The sequence below is a fragment of the Passer domesticus genome, chromosome 5 (genome assembly GCF_036417665.1).
Source record: "Passer domesticus isolate bPasDom1 chromosome 5, bPasDom1.hap1, whole genome shotgun sequence".
Taxonomy (NCBI): domain Eukaryota; kingdom Metazoa; phylum Chordata; class Aves; order Passeriformes; family Passeridae; genus Passer; species Passer domesticus.
The window spans coordinates 18,653,621-18,677,652 of record NC_087478.1 but is presented as its reverse complement, the minus strand read 5'-3'; the positions used below and the strand labels follow the sequence as shown (position 1 = coordinate 18,677,652).

The 24,032-nt window shown below is 40.3% G+C and overlaps 2 protein-coding genes across 2 annotated transcripts in view; both read left to right on the top strand.

The window, feature by feature from the left end:
- The first annotated feature begins 12,512 nt into the window (after positions 1-12,512).
- LOC135301272 (secreted frizzled-related protein 2-like) lies at positions 12,513-16,159 on the top strand. Its single transcript, XM_064421553.1, has 4 exons — positions 12,513-12,799; positions 13,384-13,553; positions 14,438-14,530; positions 15,583-16,159. The coding sequence occupies exons 1-4, from the start codon at positions 12,513-12,515 to the stop codon at positions 15,891-15,893; spliced, it is 861 nt and encodes a 286-aa protein (XP_064277623.1). The 3' UTR covers positions 15,894-16,159.
- Positions 16,160-17,273: 1,114 nt separating this feature from the next.
- Positions 17,274-24,032, top strand: part of TUBGCP6 (tubulin gamma complex component 6) — a 40,020-nt gene continuing 33,261 nt past the window's right edge. Inside the window, exons 1-12 of the mRNA XM_064422191.1 lie at positions 17,274-17,589; positions 17,968-18,034; positions 18,887-19,021; positions 19,335-19,431; positions 20,064-20,161; positions 20,238-20,342; positions 20,540-20,608; positions 21,237-21,363; positions 21,845-21,910; positions 22,257-22,316; positions 22,695-22,784; positions 23,481-23,587. Of these exons, the coding sequence (XP_064278261.1) occupies positions 17,970-18,034; positions 18,887-19,021; positions 19,335-19,431; positions 20,064-20,161; positions 20,238-20,342; positions 20,540-20,608; positions 21,237-21,363; positions 21,845-21,910; positions 22,257-22,316; positions 22,695-22,784; positions 23,481-23,587 (1,019 nt within the window). The 5' untranslated portion in view covers positions 17,274-17,589; positions 17,968-17,969. The remainder of the gene's footprint in view (positions 17,590-17,967; positions 18,035-18,886; positions 19,022-19,334; positions 19,432-20,063; positions 20,162-20,237; positions 20,343-20,539; positions 20,609-21,236; positions 21,364-21,844; positions 21,911-22,256; positions 22,317-22,694; positions 22,785-23,480; positions 23,588-24,032) is intronic.

Here is a 24,032-nt window from a genome sequence, read left to right as displayed (position 1 = left end):
TGGCAACTGGTTGTATAAGCCAAACAATACCAGAAGCAGTTTAATGCACAGCAGTGTTTAAAATCTCCTAAGTCTTCGTAAGAATTCAGAAGCCTGAGTTGGAGAAAGATCAAGGGAGGAAGACTTCCATCATACAGACACTCTTTGAAACTTCATGGAGTACCACTTAATGAGCAGCTCTTGTGCACAGATCATTTGTAGCCTGTGGAGTAGAAATGTCTGAAAACTGTATTTTCATCTAGCAACCATCTGCAGCTCTGAGGCAACTCTGGGACTGATGTATGCTTTTTAGCTACCAGGAGCAACATCCCACAAGGAGGTGAGTGGGGACAAGGAAGGTGTTTTAATGATTCATCATTTTTGTCTGCTGCTGTTTTACACTGTAATGGGGTTACTTTTCTAGCCAGGAGTTTTCTAGTTTGTGGTCTGCTTCATGAGTAAGCAATGAGGTGCATTTCCCAGCAAAGTTAGAGTGATCCAGGCATGCAGCTCTTACAGCTTTCATCGAAGCATTTTGAATATGCTGTTATCTTTGAGAAGCCAAATAGACTGCCAGTGAAACAAATGAAATGCAAAGAATGGAATTGCTCAGGTCCTATTTGAGAATATTCTTGGTTTTGCCTTGCAATATCCTTTGAGCACATGCTCCTGGGGATCAGGTAAATTCTCTTGCTGTGTTTGCATGATGCCAGCAGCGGTGAGGCTCCTGTCAGAGTGATACTTGTGATACCAACCCCTAATCCCCTTCAGTCTGGTACTAATGGGAAATTCACTATTACTATAGCACTGTTATGTCACAGCTGATAACAGTAAAATTGTACTGCCTGGAAAACCATGGGCATTTAGTCCACAGGACCCTGGGCCATGGCAGGTTTTTTTAGGCATTTTTAAAATCCTATTTATACATGATAGTTCCTGCTGACAAGTAGTACAATTTTGGCATGTGCCCAGGCATTTTGCTGTTCTGATGTAACTCCTTACATTTTTGGGTTTGAGCCAAGTTTTTTTCATAAAAATGGTAGTGCTCTACTGTAAGGAGAAAAAATACGGCCACGGAATGTAATCAGAAAAATATTCACTCAAGTTTTCTCTAAAGCAATAGATCCAGCAAAGTGCTGCAGGCATGGTTCATTTACTAGCACTAACATGGCCACAGAGCCAGCAGTGCCTGGAAAATTGTGCTCAGCCAAACTGATGGGTGCATATGGCTGTCATCTCTTGTCTCTTGTTCTCCAGCCATAAGAGTAACAATGCAGCCTTTGTGAGGTGGTTCTTTGGGAAAGCCTGATGGTGAGCTCTGCTGTAAGGGTTATGAGAGCATCTGCAGGAGGTCACGAAGCTTGGGATGCTGAGGCTGGGGGCCAGCTCAGAGCCACTGCAGCCAAGGGTGGCCCCTTCCCCATGGTGATCTTGGGGGAAAGCTCGCAGGCACTGTGGGGGCAAACCCTGGTGGGGGAGCTGCTTCCAGCAGAAGTTCCTGCCTTGGCCCTGCCTGAGCTGCAGCTCCTCACTGCCCTGCAGCCGTGTCCCTGGCCACGATGGGTCCCACCAAACCACCTCCACTCACAGGCTGCTGTCCCGGTCTGGCCTGTCCCCATCCCCAGGGAGGTGCCCCACACCCAGGCTGGGGCTGTCCCCGGTTGCCCCCTGCCATCTGCCCTGACCTAGATAAAGTGGTTTACATTAAATTATGGTCAAGTCGAAATGATTTGTTGGCAGTGCTCCATAATAAATGGAATGAATACGTATTTCTGTGCTGTTGGCAAAGCTACTGTAAGTTGCTGTGAGTCTCCATTTGTGTATCATGACATCATTAATGAAGTCTTTCATACATGATGCATTAGAGCAAAAGGTAATTATTAGGAAAGAACATTTCTGCAAGGGAGACAGATTTCCTTTAAATAAAAAAAAAATACAATGCAGGAAGATTTTTTTTGGAAGGCATTAGTAATATTGTAAATAAACAATCAGACTCATCAGAAAAGTAAAACCACTGCAGTGAGAATATTGTGAACACTGAGATCAAGTCCTGGTTGCTGGCAGAGTGGGAGGGCTAGGTCATCAGGCACATATATAAACTCTAGGTCACATGTCACCTTACAGACTTCAAGCATGACTTCCCATGTGGCTTTCAAGTACTCTGGTAATGCTTTGCAATCAGATTGCTGAATTTTCCAGAACAGATGTGAAACTATGGCCATACAAAAATGAGTCAATATTTGGCGACTCAATGAAACACGTGTGATTCTCTTAATGAGCAGCTCACTATAGCTATGATTACTTTTTCTACTCAGTATTGCGATTGCAAGTCTGTAAAACAGAACATTAACTAAGTTTCCTTAGGTTTCTCAATAGGTTTTATGGCCTCTTATGCTTTTATGGCTGGATTAGTGGTTTTGACCACCTGGATTTGATATGATTAATGTTATGAACTTGCTATGTGTCTTCCAGCTTTTGAATTGCTCTCCTTAACTAGTGTTTGGTGTCATTAGTGTCATTTGAGATGTAAATTATTTATGTACAGGGAAATTCCCTTTATGCTGTAACCTCAGATCTTAGCAGTGGGGTAAGCCTGACTTCCCATGAGAAAATGCTCAGGGAAGGCTGAAGGGCTGAGCTGAGCAAGCAGAGAGCGTTGCTGTGTCCCACACACTGGCTTGCCTTAATGTATCAAATTCATACCAGTGCATGCCTGAAGGCTCTTTAGGGTTAATAAAATCTTCTCTGATATGGTATTGTGACATCATCAGCTGGTTCACCCATCCTTTGTGATCAGCTAGGAAGAAGAAGACTAAATCTCTCTCTTCTTGTTAGATCTTAGTAAACATGGGCATGACAGTAGGGCTGCTTGTGAAGGGCCTCTACCACAAATGGTCCTTTTCTCTTAGAAAAGAGAAGAATGAAAATATGGAAGTAGGCAGAATTTGAAGCACTAATTCCCCTCATTTTTCTGTGTTAGTTTTATCTACTCAAGCAGTATTCCAACCAGGAAAATCAAATACAGCTAATCCTCAAAGGAAGAAGTAGCCAAGTGAATGTCTTCACACGTGTGGCCATGGACCCAGGCTGGCTTCTCCCACCGGCATATTGGGACAGAATTGTTGTGTAAGGACTGCAGGAAGCACAGGGACAGAAGTTGTTTGTTCCCTTTAAAGATTGGCGTATGCATCTGCAGCATCCCTTGCTGAAGCCAAGATATTAGGATGAGGTTGCTTTATTGAGCCAACCCTATGTCAGGGAAAGTACCTCCCATACTGAATGCTTTCTCAGCGTCATGGACCAAAACCAAACATTTTATAGAACGTTGTGAAAGGTAATTCACCAAAAAGAGTGCAAGAGTGGTCAGTGTATGCTGGCCACCTTTGTCAGTTTTGCTGACATTAAGGTCTGCCATAAGACACTGACATCAATAGGCTGTATTCTAGCACTCAGCATAAGCAAAACAGGCAGAATATTGCCTTCCAAGGTATAGGCATGGATTATGGAAAGTGTCTTTACCTTCCTTAGGTAGACAGGTAAACCTGTCTGTCAGTAACTCCAGTACCTCTGTTTCATTTTGCTAGGATATCAGGGAGAAAAATGCTACTCAGCATGAAGAGAAACACATAGCATTTTCTTTGGATATTTCTAAAAGTACTTTTCTCCCTCACCAAACAATTCAAAGGTCTCCTGTCCCAATACATTTAACATTAGTAATGCTGTAGTAGAGATGTAGATGTAACAAGGCTTATGGGGAGTGGCAATAGCTTTTATCACTTTTATCAGACAGATGTAAGAGCAAAGGAAGAAAGCTGAGGAAGCTGTCAGGCAAACATGTGCCTTTTATGGTGGGAAACTAGAGCTGCAATCACAAATCCTTTCTCTCTGGATGCTCCAGTCTAATTTCAAAATACCTTCCCCTCTAAACTGTTTGCTTCTCTGTGGTTTCCATAATGAAAGGAGCCTCCTGTGGAGACAGATATCAATCTTTGATCACTGCAATCAGCATGAAACCCTTCATGCTATTTAGAGAATGAAAATGGATCCTAAGACCAAAAAACCCATCAGCCTTTAACTGTCAATTTAATTATTTCTCTGGTTGTGCCTCCCTGAGCTTCATATACTAATTAGAAGTAACCCATAGATTTAGGTAATGTTTGATTTTGAGCTATTTCTAAATGATTGCTCTATATTTTTTCTTATTTACTCAGCTCCACTGATTGTGTAGCTATTTAGGATGGATTCAACCCATTTCATTTCCCAGTAGCTCCAGTGGAAGGAAATGTTTGCCCTGGAATGAAGGTAAAGGGCTGTGAAGACCAAGTGACATAACATTCCACAGGCAGGCCCCACAGTCTGCACCCAGATTAGCAAATGGGTGATGAAGTCTGAACCCTCTAATCCTGGCCTGCTGGCTCAGGGGCTCTGCCCAGGTATTGAAATCCAAATAGAGTTTAATCATTAGGGTGGAGACTCCTTTATCAGTGAATTTCTCTTCGAGATAGGGTAATAGAAAACAAATGTCTTTGATGTCAACAGAGGCAACGTGTGCAGCATAAGCCATCACAGAGGAAAAGGAGTCTGCCATCTGCCCCAAGGCTCAGACAAAGAGAAGATATTTTTTCTTCCCTGTCTTTTTGTATGGCATATTGCATCTATGCTTTCTCTTTAAAGACTGATTTGTGGTTTGTTTGGTTTTTGGTTTTGGGTTCTTTCAAACTGAATTCTCCCCCTTTGCAGAGAATTTAAAGCCTTTCATAAATACCAGTGAGGCTGTCTCACAAAACAGAGGGGAGGGGATGGAGTGGTTGATTCTGAAACTCTCAGGCTTGCTGTGAGAATGGTAGTGGCAATATGAATTGTCTTTAAAGGAACAATTGCTCAGGTTTTACAGATTTTTCAGGCCCAGCATCAGGAAAGCACTCTGCATTCACCATTAAAGTGCATATAAAAAGATTCAGTAAGAATACAAAATGCAGAGTCCACTTACTTCTACAAAACTGTTCTAGATATATTCTCAGACAGAAAAAAGACTTAAACAGTATTTACAGAGATACCATCCCTGCATGATAACAGAGAGAAAATCATAAAGCTTCAAATGAAAAAGTGGTGTCTGTGAAGCCCTATCACATTTGAAATCTGGACCTGCCCGTGATGATCCACCTAATGCCTGGCATGGACCTGCCAGTTGTCTGCCACAGTGCTGCCCTCCTGCTGTCTCTCAAATTCTTCACTGCTCACACAGAGGTGTGATCTGGCTAAGCATTTGTAGTGAAAACAGGTAACGCATAAGGGCAGTTACTTCATTCATTGAACCTTGAAAAATGTTTGAGTTCCTTGGTACATGAGGAATACTGGAAAAAAAGGTAGATTAGTGGAAGCTGCAAGTGTGTCTTTTGTCCGGATAGGAAGGTGCCTTAAAGGCTTCCAAAGGCTCCCTTTTGAGGTCATCCTTGTCCAAAAGGTATGGGTAAGGTAATATCTAAAACAGGGAGAGTGAAAAAAAATTATTCACACTGTCAGTGAGTAATCCTTAGCCTTTGAGCACATAGTTCGTGGTGCAGAACAGAAAATAATATTCCCATAAAATATTTGTATAGCTGTCAGGTAAAAATTATATACCAAGCCCTATGAATGGACACACTGATTTGTGAAGCAGTTACTCCTGTAATTTGCAATTGCCACAGTTAAAAATACGTTTTCTCAGAATCCCAAGTTTTTGAATATTGTCTATATACATATTAGAGTTCAGGACACAACTATTTGTTTTCAATAGAGTTTAGTAAGACACCTCTGTATTTGAATTAAAAAGTTTGCAAATGTTTTAGTTTGAAAGCCCAAAATAATAAATTTCTTTCCAAAACTACACTAACATAGAAACCTAAAGCTAGGATTTATCAAGAAGATATTTTTTCTTTTTGAAATTTTAAAATTCCATTCTACAGTCCTAAAAACAATATGGATCCTGGTTTGGACAGAAATTTGTTAAAAAACAAAACAAAACGCTGCCAGGATTCTAATGATCAGAAGCTCAAATTCATGTCCAGGGTGTTACTTTGACTATTTCTTGATAAGTCTTTGGTTTCACCAAGAACATTTGCAACATGAACGTTTGCTTTGATTATTTAGATTTAAATACTTATTCAGTGTCTGGAATGAGATTACATTATACCATTAAGTAGGTTTATAAGTAGGTTTACACTGGATATGAGGAAATATGTCTTCATGGAAAGAGTTATCAAGTGTTGCAACAGGCTGCCCAGGGAAGGGGTTGAGTCATGTTCCCTGGGAGTATTCAAAAGACATGCAGATGTGACATTTAGGGATGTGGTGTAGTGGGACTTTGCAGTTGTAGGTTTATGGCTGGACTTGGTGGTCTTAAAGGTCTTTTCCTACCTAAATGACTTTATGAATGTGTGAATAATTTAATGAATCTACATTATTCAAGAAAAAAATTACGCAAATGCCAAAGGGAATCTTGCTTAGGGGAGATTTGGCCATTTGTATCTAATTCGTGTATTTGAAGCACATCTGTGTATTTGTGAAACGTTACAGAAATTATCTAAATATTGCTTATTCAACAAAGTATTTAGGCTGAAGTTTCCCTTTTATACAGGGGCTTCAGGTCTGCTGCTTCCATGGTGTTAAAGTGCACCAAGCCTGGCCTGCCGGGTGTCGTGAAAACGTCAGATGCCAAGAGCATCTCCTGCGGGTGGCGGGGATGCACAGAAGTTAAATGCGAAATGCTGCCGAGAGACTTGAAAGGGATGGGCTCCAGGCGTGCTGGAGTCAGCAGAGCACTCTCCCAGGGTTTGACTTGTTTAGCTGATAGAGCTATCTCCAGTGGCTGCTAGAAGCCAGACACGATTTTCAAGACTTAATGTGTTTTTGTCTTATCTTGATGATCACTAGTTGGCTACAGACCGCAGACAAAGAAGGAATCGGGGAGGGGGAATAGACAAGGTGACGATGTTTACTTTCTCAATGGACTACAAATAGTTGGTATGTAATGTTTACTTGTACCCAAACAGCTGTTGCCCTGTTTCCCTGTGAAAGAGTTCGAGTCTTACTTGTATTCCCTTGTGTTCACAGAGGTTTAGAAACAATTCAGTGAGCTCTGTGTTTAACTTCACTTTTTATTTCATTTGGAGCTGTTTGTGACAGACAGTACATGACAGGGGACTCAGCTATGATAGAAATTTGATAGAGGGAAAACCAGCATCAGCCCATTTGCCAAAAGACTGCAAAAGCTGCTTAAGTCTAAAAGAAAATAGGAGCTTTTCTGTGTCAGAAATTGCGCCTGAAATACATGATACTCCATTTGTCAAATAGTCCTTCTTTCACAAAATGAGATTGAGCAAAACAAAATTGAAATCCAGTAAAACTGACTCAAGACTAAAAAGAAAGATATTGGCCATAGCAGCAAACCAATTCCAACCAAGGAATAAAAATACCCTAAGACATTTAATTTTTTTTTTTTTTTTTTTTTTTTTTTTTTTTTTTTTTTTTTTTTACCTGGGGACAACAAAGAAGAATGCCTATTACTACTGGCTGTTTATGGAAGGTGCTCATCTGGTACATGATCAATAGTGTAAAACCCTCAATTCAGACAGGCTGTATTTTGCTCCCACCTGAAAGCCATTATTTGGAATTTACTCATGCCTGGAGCAAAACCAATATTATTGCCATGGTTTTTATAGCTGAAAAACAAAAATCCACTTTCTTAACAACTGTGCCAGCATTTCTTGCCTATTTTCAGCCACCTTGAAAGCAAACAGCTTCACACAGCATTTAACCAATGTGTTCACCACAAGGCCCTGATGTGCTGCACACCTGACATGGCCTAAATGCAATTTTGTGAGTGTGCCACTAGTAAGTCAGTACTGGATTTCAGTTCTTCCTCTAAAATCACTTTACACAAATTGTCCCGCTTTGCATTGACAAAATATTGCTGGGCAGGACCTCCAAAAGCTGAATGGCTCAATGAACATTGTGATGTCAAAGCTCCTAGCTGCTTAGCAAGTCCCCTTATCTTACTGTGTCCTTTTTTTGGCCCTGACTGACTTGCCCCACTTAGAAAATGCTACTTACCCCATTTTTGTATAGTACTCACCACCCTTGTGCTTTGAGTGATACTCCTGGGATCTGTGTGGGTATTTACATGCCCTCTCCCCACTCTTGTATCATCTAAGCATTTCATATTTGAACATGTTTTACTCCAGTATCTCCACATCATTGTTCACCAGGACAATCTGTGTGTGCAGCAGGACAGTGCAGCAGGGTTAAAGCTTTCAGAAGAAATGCAGCAGAGTCAGAAACTAAGTTTGAGTCACCCAAAGCATCGAATTTCTCTTTCACTATTAAAATAAACTTTCCTCTCAGTTAATCAGCTGACAGTAGAAAGGGCAGTGCTGAGCATGCCAAAGCACTGAGCCTGTAACAATTTCCATTGCAGATTTATAAGGAAATACAGTATTTCTGTCCTTTAAAAATTGAACCAATGCTAAAGCCATTAGTGACAAATAAATTAATGAGGCCTTTTCAAAGGCATTCAAAGGCATCTATTACTCTGTCTCTGCTGTGTTACAGATACCACATGTGGCCTAATTATTTTTTTAATAAAGCAAAGGGAATGTTATTAAGTAAATCCTGCACTGCAGACTAAAGATGTTAGTTCAGCAAAGCTTTCATCAGAACAAGGACCACCTCTCCCCTGCCTTCTTGCATGGTTACAAGCTTTGATCTTTGTCTGGGAGCCTTGCATCTCTGCAATTGACTCCAGTTAAAAATGACTCCAGCCAAATATTGCAACAAATGTTTAGATTAAAACCAAAAATCCCTACATCTGCAAATTTGCTCTCAACCCCCTGCTTTCTTTGAAGAAAATTTCAATCCTGTTTCTTACTGGGCTCTGATGGGTGGCTCCTGGTTAATCTCCGTCTGTCTCCCTGGTGACAGTCAAAGGAGAGGACTCGGAGGTGGGCAGGGACGGAGCCTCCAGCCACTGTTCCTCTTATCACGGTCCATCAGCAGGTGTCCCCTGCTCATATCCAGGAACAATAAATGCAGCCTGTGGCTAAGGGAACCACCACACGGCTTTCCTCAGAAGTCTCAAAGAGCAGTAGCTGGACTCCAGATTTTGAGATCTCTAACTGTATGCAGGCACTGCAATTGCCATGATAATCTTTTTTTTTCACTTTAGTTAGTCTTTGTTCAAACACCCTCTACAGACATATATCACTACAAACAGAAATACTGAGCCACCAGTTTTTGTGCAGTCTGAAGGTTTAGATAGTGTGCCAACCGTGAAACAGTTTACTGTGTTCACAAAATCAATATGTGTGTATATTTGCTTGGTGTTTTTTCCCCACTGTGAAATGAGCAGCTGAGTGTTTGCAAAAAAAGAGGAGAATTTATGGCACAGCAACATGGGTGCTGCAGGTTATGCTTCTGCAACATCTGCTGACCTGTAGCACTCTCCAGCCAATGGCAACCTAATCTGCATGCTCACTTTTAATAACTGTTCTGCAAGACTCCTGCCAAAATTAAAATTATAAAGGCTTCCTGTCAAACAAAGTTCAAAGGTAACAACAGCTCAAGAAGAACATCAAAATAATTGAGTCTGAACCGAAGCACTGTCCCTTACTTAAAAGTGACCCGGGAGTGAAAAGGATGTCAAATTGGTGAATTCCTTAATAAATTATGACACTGAAAATAGCACAGGGTAAGAAATTTGACCCACTTGAACTAAGTCACTTCCAGAAGACAATCAGCAACTCCCATAAATTATTCCCTTTCCTGACAGAAGATGGCTATCAAAAATTACTGACTTATGGATATTGATCTCACTCAGAACCACCCTTGGACCCAGTACAGCAAAAGCATTTAGGCATATTTTTCTCTTGCAACTGGTGACAATTCTTCAGCCCTTGAGTCTACCAAAAGTCAGATCTCCAAAAGCAAAGCATTAAAAGATAGTTGGATGCCTCTAAGAGGCTAAAAGATACTTTAAAGCACAGCTCCACAGTGGCTCATAAATGACCTCCTCCCTGGGAAGCCTGGCAGGAAACTGACTCAGAGATACACAATTATTTATTTCTACGACAGTTCCCATGGAGAGTAAGTTTGCCAGGATAGGTATATTAGTTGATCTTTGTCTCACACGTGAAAAGTGCTATGCTGTGCAAGCAAACTATGCTTGCTTCTGTTCCGTCCATCAGTCACGGTTCAGGGGACCTCTCAAATCAGCCCCCAAGGTTTTGGGTACAGCCAGAGCTCAGCCCAGCACAGCTGAGGCCTGGGCTGGTGTAAGGCTCCAGGAAGGGCACAGCTCCTCCTCCTGCAGGGCAGCACCAAGGGCACAGCTAGACACCCAGCAACCCCGTTAGCTGGAGCAGCAACGCTGGGTCAGGTTTTAAGATGAATCAGGTTTTCTTGTAGGTTGGGACAGTCACTGAGAAAAACATCTAAATAATTGAGAGACCAAATAATCCTTCTTATTCTATGTTTTATACCATTTCCCAATCTGCAGGTAATACCATCCTCCACGTGCAAGGCAACAGAAAAGCTTTGTTACCAGAGATCTTGCCACCTACTTTCAGATAGCAATGAGATGAGAGAAGTATTACAGAAGAATGTCATTGGAGACAGAGAGGAATTTGATTAATTTCATAAAATTACAAGATGAAGGGCTGTGCAGTTGGCCCAGCCTGGACCTGCCTCTCCTTGGGTTAAGCATCTATGTGAAGTCGTTTCACTGCAAATTGGTAGCAAGAGGAGCTGTGTGAAAGTGTGCCCTGCACACATACCTGCATAGATGTAGCAAGGATGGGACTTTTACTGCAGGTCTAACTTCCTGAGAAATACATGGAGCACCTGTCAAAGGGAAGCTATCATCAGGCCTAAGACAGGTTAGGTATTCACCTCCTGTGCTTTGAGGTGAGGTGAGGGATACAGCAGAGCCACATTTGCTGGGGAAAAAAAACACCATTCTGGCAACAAAGCATGAGAATAAAAACTGAGAGTTGTTTTTAAAAAATTTTTAGTTCCTGGGACCTTGTATGCTGTCATTTTTTTCTACTTATTTAAACAGATACTATAATTTTACTAGTAGCTCAGAGTAAAGAAGGCAGCTAAGTAGGAATCAGTAGGGTGTTGTCTCTGATTTCAAAGATGCAAAGATTAGTAACCTAATCTTTAAGTATAAACATGTAAATTTTATGTGATGCATTGTCTAAGGGTGCTACATCTCAGTATAAGCACAAAAAGGTATAGTTTCTGAAAAAATGCATTTCAATCAAGCATCAGTAATACTAGGTGATACACCATTATGAACATACTTATTTTAGTCTAATATCCAAGACAGATATTTTACAGTAGATCCAACTACAACTTATGAATAGCTAAACATTTCTGCTAATAAATCATGCAAGCAGGTGTGGAAATAAAAATTAACACCCATAATTAACTGGGAAAAAAAAGTATTTTCATAAAATAAGAAAAAACTCCACAAAATGCTTTGTTTAGATCTTCAGCTTTTAAAATTCATAATCTGATTTTTCTATTCATAATAGGTAACCTATGCATTATCAGATCCTTTTTTATCTTAATTAGTTCCCAACTTCTCTATAGCAAAGAGCTGTACAACTGTGATAACACCATTTTTTTGTGCTATGAACAGAAAAAGTACACATCTGGTATAATCTGCTTTCATACACTTTAATATAATTATAATCTATTAATAAATAGTTGAAATGCTGCATTATTTGAGCATTTTTAAAATGTAGACAGCTTCATTCAAAATAAGAAAAATGTGCAACTGCTTTTTTTCTGAATAAATACTGATAGTCACTACAGTGCTACAAATTAAATTCTGTATTTTCAGGCATCTATTAAAATTAATAGAAGTTGAGGCCTTTAGAATGTCACAGAATAGGAATCCAAATTTCCAGTCAAAATACGCGGTTAATAGCAGACGTCTTGCTCTTTTACAGTGCTTGACAAAAGAAAGTGCCTCTTCTACATTGTAAAACTGTGGAAGAGACATGGGCCATTAGCACAAGCAAAACATTTTCACTTGATAAGTCAATCTGGGCTGTTTTTTTCTGTCATGTCAGCAGTGTCTGAAAACAAAGGAGACACAGAAGCCCCAGGAGACAGCATGTCTGCCCAACCCTTTTTCTGGGGGACCTCTTAATTTGTTTTTGAAAGCAGAGTGAACCTTCCAGGTGTCAAAAGTTTAATATGCTGCATAGCATGCTGCAGCCACTGACACCGTGGGACGAGAGAAAGGCTCTTCCAAATCAGTGTCCTTGGGGAAAATACATCTATACTTTTTCTCCACCTCCCTGGCTGTCACAACAATCCCTTGATTAGGCAATAAGACCTGGTCTTGTCTCGAGTGATTTGATAAGCAGTTGATAACCAACAGTTCATCAAGCTCTTGGGATATATAAGCCACAAGGTTTTCAGCATGCCTCTGCACTTGAGTGGTTTGACAGCTCCCTGTTCAGCAGCCCAGGAGTCACTGGAAGATGTTATTGACTGCAAAAATACTTGTTTTGGCCGTGAATGGTTTCCTAAGAGTAGCAACAGCCTTGGACATTGGATTATCCACAAGATGCGTAGTCATACCCAAGGAGATGGGCATGTGCCACAAGATTGGATACTCTGAAATGAGACTTCCCAACCTGATGGGACACACAAGCATGGCAGAGGTTATCCTAAAATCCAGCACCTGGCAGCACCTTGTACACACAGAGTGTCACCCTCACGTGAGGACGTTCCTGTGCTCCGTGTTTGCACCCATCTGCTTAGATACGTAAGTATCACAGCACAGTACAAAACTCCAGCCTTTATTTGCCAGAACAGGAATGAAATCAATTGAATGTTTATCATCATCTAAAGGTGATCTCCACTTTTTCTGAAGTAATTCTGTTCACTTTTTTGTATTCATCAGAAAAAAAAAAGTATTGAAAACTTGTTCCACTTCAATTTTAGTTGGGGATATGAATGGTATTGTCAAAGGGTATGTTTTATTTTGTTACAGCTGAACTTTATTCTTATTCATTTAGGGTTGAAGCATCTACAGTGAGTAGAATCAGGCTCATACTGAAGCTTTCCTCAGGTTGCCATAAATGTGTTTTTAAAATCATAACTAAATATTGTAAGCTCAGTCCCTACACAGACCGCTTGCATAATTTGCACAGCTGCTGCTTCTGGAATTACATTATTACTATTATTATTATTATTATTATTATTATTATTATTATTATTATTATTATTATTATTATTATTATTAATGATGTTAAATGTCAGCAAGGATGCTGTGCTTTGCCCAGGAATCGCTGTTGCAGTAGTTTCTGTTACCACTGAGCTAAGTGACAGCCTGTTCCCCCCGCCCAGGTTCATCCATCCCTGCAGGAGCATGTGCGCTGCTGTCCGGGACAGCTGCGCCCCCGCGCTCCTGTGCCACGGGCAGCCCTGGCCGCCCAGCCTGGACTGCGATCGATTCCCTGGCGACGAGGACACGTGCCTGGCACCTCTTACCAAGGACTATAAACACCTGAACAAAGGTAGCTCCGGGATGCGGAGGGGAGGGAGGGTGGCCGTGCCCTGCGTTCCTGGGAATCTGCTGTTCCCAGACACGCCGTGGTTTTGTCAGTGCGCTCCAGTGCAGCTTTCCTGCCCCACGTTGTTCATGCGGGTGGGTGGCAGAGCGGCAGCGCTGGCAGTGCCAGCTGCAGCAGAGCTCCAGTGCTGAAGTCAGCCGTGCAGAGGCTGTGCTGTGCGGTGGAGGAAGGCAATCATCACCCTGCAGGGCTGTGGGCAGTGTCACACACAGCAGCACACCGTGTTGGAATTGTTCTGAGGTCTCTCTATAGGCTTATCAATAGCCCTCAGCACAGACGCATTTATGTGTACGACAAACTGGTTCTCAGATCAGCTTAGGAAAATTGGAATGATTTTATCTGATTTTCCTTAAAGAAGCATGAGTTATTTTGGCACTAATGTTCCAATCTTCAAATGCACACACATTTAATAACTCTACGCAAAAGAGTAAGATGAAGTTGCTGCTAGTACACCCAAACTCATATGTATTCACAGGCTTAGTGCAGCTGAACCCAGAGGGACTGACAGAATCAGCCACCTGACCCCTTACCACCCACTGTAGTTGTGTTAAAATTATGCTGTATTTGTTACCTTATTTGTTGCAGATAATTGATCTTGTCAGTCAGAACAAGGGCTGAATGGACATGGAAAATGAAACTCCTTTTCATCTCTAGCCTTGTTTTCAGAGAAGTGTGTTGACTTTTTACCTATTATCACTGGCCCTGTATTTGATGTGTACCTTGCCTGTCATTTCTGTGGTTAAACAGTGGGTTCTCAGCTTTGGCAGCAGAAAACTAAAACGAATTCTTCTAAAAGATAACAACGAGACTTTGTAATTTCTTATCAGTCCTACCAAAGCCTACCTGTCAGACTTGCCCAGCAGTGGAGGAATTCTCTACACACAAAAGAGTTCTTGAAGTTTTCTGTGACAGTAACTTTGGTAAGTCCTTACTGATGTACCTCATGTTAAAGAGACTAACAACTCTTCTTCTAAATGCTTTAAAAGTAGGATTACAATCACTGACAGTTTCTGCAGGGATTTCAAAGGATTAAGAGTTTGGCTGCTAAGTTAGCTTTAGGTTGATTTTCAGAATAAGTTATTTTTAATCTAAATATAAGGAGGATTTATTGTGCAAGAAAGATTTATCAATGATCTGGTTTCCAACTAAATAGCTGTTCTGGTCTAGTTGGCTACAACATGCTTTATGGAAAATATTTATGTCAAATGCAGCCAAATAAGCAAGTTTGCCTTTTATTAGCATTTAAGCAGAAAGTAAAGCTTTAATGTTTTACCACTGTATGGTATATCTTTGCTATTTTTGTGAACAAGTTTTCTTTTTGTGATACCTAACTTAGTGAGAAGGAGACTCAGAAAATCATATCAGTAGAAGGAATTCTTACCTCCTGTTGTCTTGTTGGAGTGATGAGTAGAGTTTGCCCTAGAGACTTCCTGAAAAGCCTATGATGGCAATGCAAAGACTTTCAGCAACTTTGGCTGGCATTAGATCAAGAAATACAGACAAATGTCATGTTGATGGAGTCAAATGGGGTAGGTAGATGCCTATAATGAAAAGAGAATATCTAAAAGGGTGGTATCAGCAAGCCATTTTTGCCTAGGGATTCCACAAGGTAAGTGTCAGGAAAATTGCTTGGGCAGTTGCTGGGCAGTTTTGTCATACAAGAATAAGATCAACAGCTTACAATATGTAATTACTTGAAGTCTGGCATAACATGGTGATGGTAAAAATAAATTACTTACCCTTGTGAAAATATTTTCTCCTAGTCACCTAATTCAATTAAAAAAAACAAGGCTTTACTACATAAAATTTATTTTTCAAAATGCTTTAAACTTCAGCAGGAAAAGGCCTCACCATACTCTGTCAACATAAATTATGATAATTTTTTTTAGGAATTTGCCTGTTTTCACTGGTACTCTTTTTAATTGCATTTGGGAAATGGTCTGACTTGCATTTCCTTTTCCTGTTTTCTTAGCAGTGAAAGTAAAGCTGTCCAAGAAGAGAGCAGCATTTGAGGACCAAGAGTATAACATTGAATGCCAGGTGGAATTCATTACCCAGAGCTCACTGTTGCCCTACGAAACTCAGAGCATGATACAACAGTGGCTGCTAATTAATGAAAAATGTGTAGAGAGGATGACTCCAACCCACCGTCCCATGGTGTATCTCCTTGTGGGGAACATTGAAGAGGGCATCCTTTTAGTAAAACAGGTTTATCGCTGGCAGAGGAAGGACTCCCAGCTGACTTTCGCCACTCAGAAGTGGAGACACCATAAATGCTTGTAAATATTTATCATATTATTTGTAAAAAGATTATTATATTTCTCATGCCAAACCTATCTTGTAAATAGGAATGTATTATAAGTTGAATATAAAGCTTTTGTTTCCTTTTAAATGGTATTGTAAGTTGAACTCAAACATTGTTATCAGACTTCCTTTTGGTAGTGTTACAGCTACTCTCGTCCTGTTTGAACTTGGACAGTTCATTTGAGCTATGATTTAAAAAAAATTGTAATATGTGCAAAACCCAGCATAAAGCAGTTTCAAACCCAGCTGCTTTCAATGTATTTGTCTACACCACTTGCTCTACCATTTTCTCCAATTACCTAAACTTTCCCTTGCCTAATGTTTCATGAATCCGCCTCATTGTCTCCCGTTGGAGTATTTTGAAAGGAGGCAGCCCTCTGCTGGTTGCTGTCACAGGACTCAGAGTGGAATAAAGAGAAGAATAACTAACACGGTATGTTTGGCCCCAGTCGCAAGAAGATTTGGTCACTGGGTGTCATAAATCAGATCCCTGCCACTGAAAAGTCCCTTTTCATTTTCAAACACATTACAAAAGTTAATTTATAAAATTTACCCATTCTCCAAGTGATCTGCAGGGAACTAATGGAGTCAAAATATTAAAAATAATAAAAAAATTACAGTAGGCACATGATTAGCATCCTCATGGTCAGTGTAATACACTGATATTAAAGACTACGTGAAGATGGACAGAACTTGACTCAATTTTAGTTTTATAAATGTGTATAATAAACACAGTAACAGGTGGTAATGCATAAATTAGAAACTATTTCAATAATAGTGTCTATTACTATACTTTCTTGAAACCAATACGGGGAAGGTTTATGGGCAGTAGATCTCTAAAACTTGCACCTGTAATGATCTGGGTTTTGGATACACTCCCCAAAAGTGCAGGTTTGTATCAGGCTATTGAATGTGATGACACCTGTTCCATCACTTTCTACCATGAACTGGGAAAACTAGTAGAAACCGAGGGAAAAAAAGAGTCAATAATCGGAGAAGCTGTGCGCACACACGGGCCGGCCGCCGCGGCCGGGCAGGAGAGGCACCAGCGCCCGGACACGTCACTCCGAGGGAATGGAGGGGTCTCCCCTCAGTCCAGGCTCTTACTTTATTTTCATTATGTCAGAGGATGCCACACAGCCCGGGGCTGGGCGTTGTTTCGCTCTTGGGTCAGTTCCACACTAAAACCCCTCCAGCGGTTGCGCTCCCCGGGCACGGCCCGGCTCCGCAGCACGGGCACAGCGCGGCCGTGGGGCTCCGCAGCGCGGCTCAAACCGCGACTCGAACCGCGCCTCACGCCGGGGCGGGGCTGCGCTCGGCACGCCCACAGCCGGGCCCGGGACACTCCGCCTCCCCGGCCTCCCCGCCCTCCCCTCGGAAGGCCTCGGCCGCGCTGGTTCCGTGAGGGGCTGCCGGGCTGCGCGGGAAGCGAGCGGCGGAGCGGAGCGCGCCCGGGTCCCAGGGTACGCGGCCGGCAGTGCACTCGCATCCGCTCTCTGCCCGTCGGCTTCTTTATCTCTCTTCAGCGTCTCTCTGGGGTTTCAACGACCGATGGAGTTCTAAAGCAGACAGATCCCTGTCGCTGTTGCGCGCGTGGTGTATGAAATCCTGTTGTTCCCACTTTGTGGCTTTGTAGCTCAAGTTCTCCCCCGCGGTGCTGGGCCTCCCCTCACAGGTGAGTCCGTGCGCCATGGAGGGAGGAGGCGGGCTGGCCTCGGAGCCTCCGCTGCTTGCACGGGGGTCCGGGCAGCTGGGTGTACCAGGAATGCCAGCGCCCAGCTCTGGAGCCCCAGGATCCATTGTGGATCCTGCCTGCCCGCACCCACTTTCGGTGGGTGCAGTTTTGTCAGAACCTGAGTCCTTCATATTTTCCTTGATTTCGTTCTGTAAGTACAAAGTCTAAAGTACAAAGCTGTCACGCAAGCAGATATGCTCTGTACTTATAGTCTCACTATCTAGTGTAATAGTAACTGTAAACTTACTTGAAGTAAACTTTAAGTTTACTTCTGCTGTGAAATATGTGTCTTAGTGTTTTTGTTCTGCTCGGTTGTAGCAATGGCTTCAGGAACAGCGCTGGTTTATGATGAGGAGATGACCACTCACAAACTGCTTTGGAGTGAGTAAGTCACTGCTGTCGTTTTTGTTAATAAATTCTTATTAGGACTCGTGAGAGCAGTACCAAATAAATGCATGTTTTGTAAATGTAATAGTGGTGGTATTAATATCTGGTGGTACTTCCTGTCATTTATGAATAAAAAGAGTCTTCTCTAAGAGGAAAAAAATATTTTATTCACAATTTGTATCTAGATACTGTAATGATTGTCTGAAACTGGATTTGAGAAGCTGCAGGCATCCAGTCTGGGAGGCCTTAACAAGAGTTGTTAGGATGAGGCATCTGAGTAGCCCCCTAAATAGTGTGTTTTAAGCTAATTAAATTATTTATAAAATTAAAGTATCATTGACCTTGGAAAAGTATGTAGATATACTCACTCAGCTGAAGCATGTCAATAATATTCAGTTAGAAATTTGTATATTACTTAAATTTGCATAAACTAGAGGAGTTCCTTTGCAGTGCTCAGAGTAACAATCCATTGTTGTCTTCTCTGCCACATCTGCTTTCTCCTCTGTTCACCTTCATTGTAACCTACAGCTTTTAATTGCAGCATTCCTGTGTCTGTAGTCAACCATAGCAACTTTTTACCTCGAGAGAAGAAACAAAAAATGATGCTATTGAATTGTTTGTTTGGGTTTTTTTAAGATTTGTTTTTGCTTACATATTTTATAATCAATTTCTGACTTAGTTCTGAAACAGAAAATACTTCAAGATTTTTTTTCCATTTTTACTCTCATGTATCTCTCTTTAAGGGAAATGAATTTTCTTAAAATGGGGAGTTAAAAACTAGGCTTTATGAAGTGTATTAGTTACCGGTGCTAGTACAGTATTACAGTAATATAATTATTTTTATTTTTAGTCCTATTTGTGATATTGAAGTGCCAGAAAGACTTTCATCCTCCTATGAGCAGCTTAGAAGTTACCATCTTGTGGAAAGGTGTGTCCGTGTGCCTGCCAGAGAAGGAAGCGAGGAGGAAATCCTGTTGGTTCACAGGTCTGAAACTGAACTTTCATTCAGATTAATTCAGTGGAGCAGCAGATCTCATACCTCCAGATTATATTTTCATCCATTTGAAAAGACTGTTCTAAGATGCAATGGCTTCCATTAATTTCAATGGAAAATGTGTCACAATGTGGAGTACAGTGTAGGTGCTGAATTATGAATCTGCTGTTCCACTAAGTCTACATTGTCACTCTGTGGGTATTTAAGCAATGAATGCTGATTTATACGTAGGAATGCAAGTAAACTTCTAAAAAATATTTATAGTTGCGTACTTAAATGTTGTGTTAATCTCTTTCCCCTGCAGTTTGGAGCACTTGGAAGTGGCAAAAAGCACTCAGACGATGAATGAGGAGGAGTTGAAAAGGGTCTCTGAAAATTATGATGCTTTTTTCTTTCATCCGGTGTGTAAGTTAAACTGCTTCCTCTATTGGGAGTTACAACTATTTGTGTTACTGCCCCTGAGTGGCATTTTTCTAGGAAGGGAAAGATTAAAAATACTTTTTTTTTTTTGCTACTGATGTAATCTCACATTTATTTATGTTATTGTAAATTTCTGTTTCTAGTTTAGTGTAATTCTGGAATTTAAATTTCTCAAGTGTTCTGTTATCTATTTTGTAATTGTATCACACCAGTATAATGCACTACTCAAATTTTAGCTCTGTTTTTGTCACTTAATGTCACTGTAGACCATTAGTGACCTGCAAATCACATTTTGGTAACAATTGCTCTTACATGTTGTGCCATGAAATGGAGATTAATTTTTCTATTATGTTTGCTTATTTTCAAAGATGCCATGTTATTCCACTCAGTACATCCATCTCACATTTTTGACTGCTCCACAGAGAACGTTCTTGTAAAGATTATGGTGACCACTGTAATGACAGGGGAAGCACATTGGAACCTGTGTTGTCAAGTTCTGTTTCAGCTATCTTCGTACAGCTTCAGTGGGGTAGAATTATGTCAGGACAGTTTGCTGTTGGGATGCTAAAGCATTCACGGGTGCCTTGTTTAAGCTGATGTTTCTCTTTCTCAGAGCACTTACCGCTGTGCCAGACTGGCAGTAGGAGCAACTTTGCAGCTGGTGGACGCTGTGATGGCAGGAAAAGTGCGCAATGGAATGGCGTTAGTCAGGTAGGAAAATACATGAGGAAGTTTTCACTTAGAGAAATTTCTTCTGTTGTGAATAATTTATAAAATTTTGGTTCAGACCTCCAGGTCACCACAGCCAGAGAAATGCAGCTAACGGGTTCTGTTTGTTCAACAACGTTGCTATTGCAGCAGAATATGCAAAACTGAAATATGGTTTGCAGAGGTAAGTGCACGGTTGACTCTAGAGAAGCTTTTCATGTGTAAACAACAGTTTGTCATTGTACTAGTTTAGATTAATGTCTAGAGCTTTCTGGGTGTCATGTTCCTTTTGGTTCAGAAGAACATTTTTCATTTTTACCTTCTGTAGATTAACATGCTGTGGCGCTTCCGCTGAATGTTTTCTTTTACTGATCTGTACAGAATCCTAATTGTTGACTGGGATGTGCACCATGGGCAAGGAACTCAATATATATTTGAAGAAGATCCAAGGTTTGAAGGATTTTTTTTCTTAATGTCAGCTGTTTAAAGATTGCTTGCCTTTCTAGAGAATAAGATTTCTTAAACTTCTAAAACTAGAATCGTGCAAGACATTCTCCTTCCTATTTTAGTCTCTCTGTTTTTCATTTGTTACAAAATAGAAGGAAATACCTAAACCAAAATAAAATGTAAATCTGTTCTACTTTAAAGAATAATAAACAAAATAAGCAATGTGATTACCTTGGTTTGCCACTACTCAGGTCGTACATCTATTCTCTGTTCATGAATCTCTCAGTTCAAGTCTTCAAGTAGCAGTTGGATAAAATATATTAACTTTTTTTATTTTTGGAAGAACAACATAAGTAGGTACTAGAAACAGGTTCTAGCCTGCTGTTCTGAAAATTCCTAGTATTTGATCTGTGTAGAGTGCATGCTTACAAGACATTTTTAGCTTGTTAATTTTTAGGCTAATCTCAGCATAGCACCTACTGTACCAATTTTCAGTCTAAATCCTTTGACAGAACTGAGGAGAAGGGATAGGATTTTCTTGCTTTCAGACAATGCAGTCACCAGGTTCAGGATATAAAATAATTTCCACAATCTTTTTGTCAGATTGGATTTTTATTTTTTTTATTTTCAGTGTTTTGTACTTTTCTTGGCATCGCTATGAACATCAGGAATTCTGGCCATCACTCAAAGAATCTGATTATGATGCTGTGGGTCTGGGAAAAGGAAAAGGTTTTAACATAAATTTGCCTTGGAATAAGGTAAATATTGTTTACAGCACAACAAAGCAAGTGGAAGAGTTTTGTATCTCATCCTTTATGTAACACTTTGTGAGTATGTGCACTGCTTCACTTGCTTGGCAAATGTCTTACACAGTGTATATCCTTCCTGTAAGGGAAGGTCTGCTGGAAAAATACGGCTCAGAATGTGATAATGTTTGAAAAATAAAAGGGAGAAAATAATTTACACACTCATTTTTACTTGAATATCTTGCCTAGCTATCAAATCAAAAAGTGATTCAGGATACCATTACATCCATCCTTGTTTAGCAGAAAACTGAAGCTCATTAAGATTAAAAATGGTGGATATTTATGCACTTTAATAAAATAGAGGATTTTTTATTGTACTTCATAAGGTTCCCTCATCTTTCACTTCTCCTATCTTTCCCTGAAGTCTTGAAGAACCTTAGAAAATTTATCATTCCAGCTGGAAAACATGTCCTGTGTTTCTCATATTTTTCAGGTTGGAATGGGAAATTCAGATTATCTTGCTGCATTTTTCCATGTGTTGCTTCCGATGGCTTTTGAGGTAATTTTTAACTGCCAAAGTGCACTTCCTAAGTGTTTCTAAAGCAGGTACCATTGAATATTTTACAGAAATGCAGTAATTGCCAGTAGCACAGTTAATACATTTATTCCACTGGTATGATCTTGCTCTGATCAACTGAATAGTATTTATGGAATTATAGCTTTTAAATATTCAACACAATCATCTGCAACTTCTCCAGCAGATACAAAAATAGCATAAAAGGGTAATGTATTCAAGGAGAATCCCTACTTGTTTTCACATTCAAATTGATGTTACTGCCGAAATCCTGTGCAAAATTGAAAATAGGACATAAAGATGTCCTGAAACTGTCTCTCTTTTATAACAGTTTGATCCTGAACTGGTTATTGTCTCCTCTGGATATGATTCTGGAATTGGTGACCCTGAAGTAAGTAACCTGAGGTCTTTGTGTTGTCAGTCATTAATCTATTAGGAAAATATTCCTACTGTTTTAATGTCCTGTGATTGCTAAGTGAAATTCACTTTAATCAAGGTAAAAAAACATGCTTGAATCTTTAAGCTGACCCAAATTTATTAAACATTACAACAAGACATGTAAAGACAGATTATTCCGTAAGTGTAATTACTGTGTTGGGTTTTTTCACCTTCCTTAAATGCAGTTGGCTCAGCATTCTGTTTGATATAATGAAAGGCAGGTGTTCTGCTATTCCATCTCAGACTTGGGTACTTCAGATTGTTTGTTTGGGTTTCTTACCAGTGCTTTTGAATCAAGATGTCATCTCTTAATATTTTTTCTTTGGTTTAGGGTCAGATGAATGCCACTCCTGAGGTTTTTGCCCACCTTACCCATTTCCTGATGCAGTTAGCTAATGGAAAGCTATGCGTCATCCTAGAGGTAAAGACTTTTGAAATGTACTCCCAGGGGAAAGGTCTTTTTATTAAAGCCATTTAGGGCAAACTAGAAACTAGGAAGCAAAACTTCTTAACAAAAAAATTTCTTATTTTTATCTTTCTTTGAGAATGCAAAAATGGCTAAGATTTGACAAGCTCTTACACTATGGAGTTTTGAAACAAAGGATGCATATGCTCATCATTCAAAAAAACATATCTTCCACAAATCTGTTCAGTTCTTGTGAGCAGTGATTAGTCTACTGCTCTTGACAGTCCCAAACTCATTAAAATGTACTTAGTAGGTACATTTAGTTGTATTTAGGCTGTGGGAGATTTCTCTTGAACAGCCATTTTAGAGGACAGTGATAGCATTTGCCTTCTAAGGAATCTTCCACAAGGACTGTGGAAGATGGTGTGCTGTAGAGGGGAATGTAGAAGGCGTGTGTTTTTTATGGCAAAGTAATGACTGATTTCTGAAGTTGCTTGAACTATGATGAAGTCAGTTTAATCATGTGATGCCAGCAGGTGGCCACTAAGTTACTGTTTTCATATTGAAAAACCATTGGCTTAGATACACTTGCATATCATCTTCTGTTTCTGTAAATACAGATACATTTCAAAATGATAGTTTATTTTCTACCTTGAAATTCAGAGAAATGTTAAAATACTTGTCCCTTAGTTGACACAAAGTACTTTCTAGGGTGGATACCACTTGAAGTCATTGGGTGAATCAGTGTGCATGACTGTAAAAACTTTGCTTGGAGATCCTGTACCTCAAATAACTGGAGAAATGGCACCTTGTCTAAGGTAAGCTATATAAAGAATTTTAAAACAACTAATGTGTTTTTTAAAGAGACAAAAGATATGCATGCTTCGAACATTTTGCTGAAGTAAGGTTTTAATATGGTAGTTTATAATATATTGTTCTCTGCTTTGGATAACTTGCATTTTTAAAAAGTCATCCAAGGTACAGTCTTATATACTTTTGTTTTTGAAATTATTTCAAGTTGTGAGATCTTCTAGCATAAAACTGCAAACCATTTTATCCTTAGGCCTTGTTATCCTATAGAAATCCATCTCACTTGAGACAGAGATAATCCTGCTATAATCAAGGTAATGCCCATTATCTACAGCCAGTATTTGGGAAGGTGTGCAACTGCAAGGGTTAGTGCCTCAGACCCCAGAGCCACTTCAGTTGCCGTAGTACAGCAATAGCTGGGGCAAAGCTTTCTCTCATCAGTGAGAGTTGCTG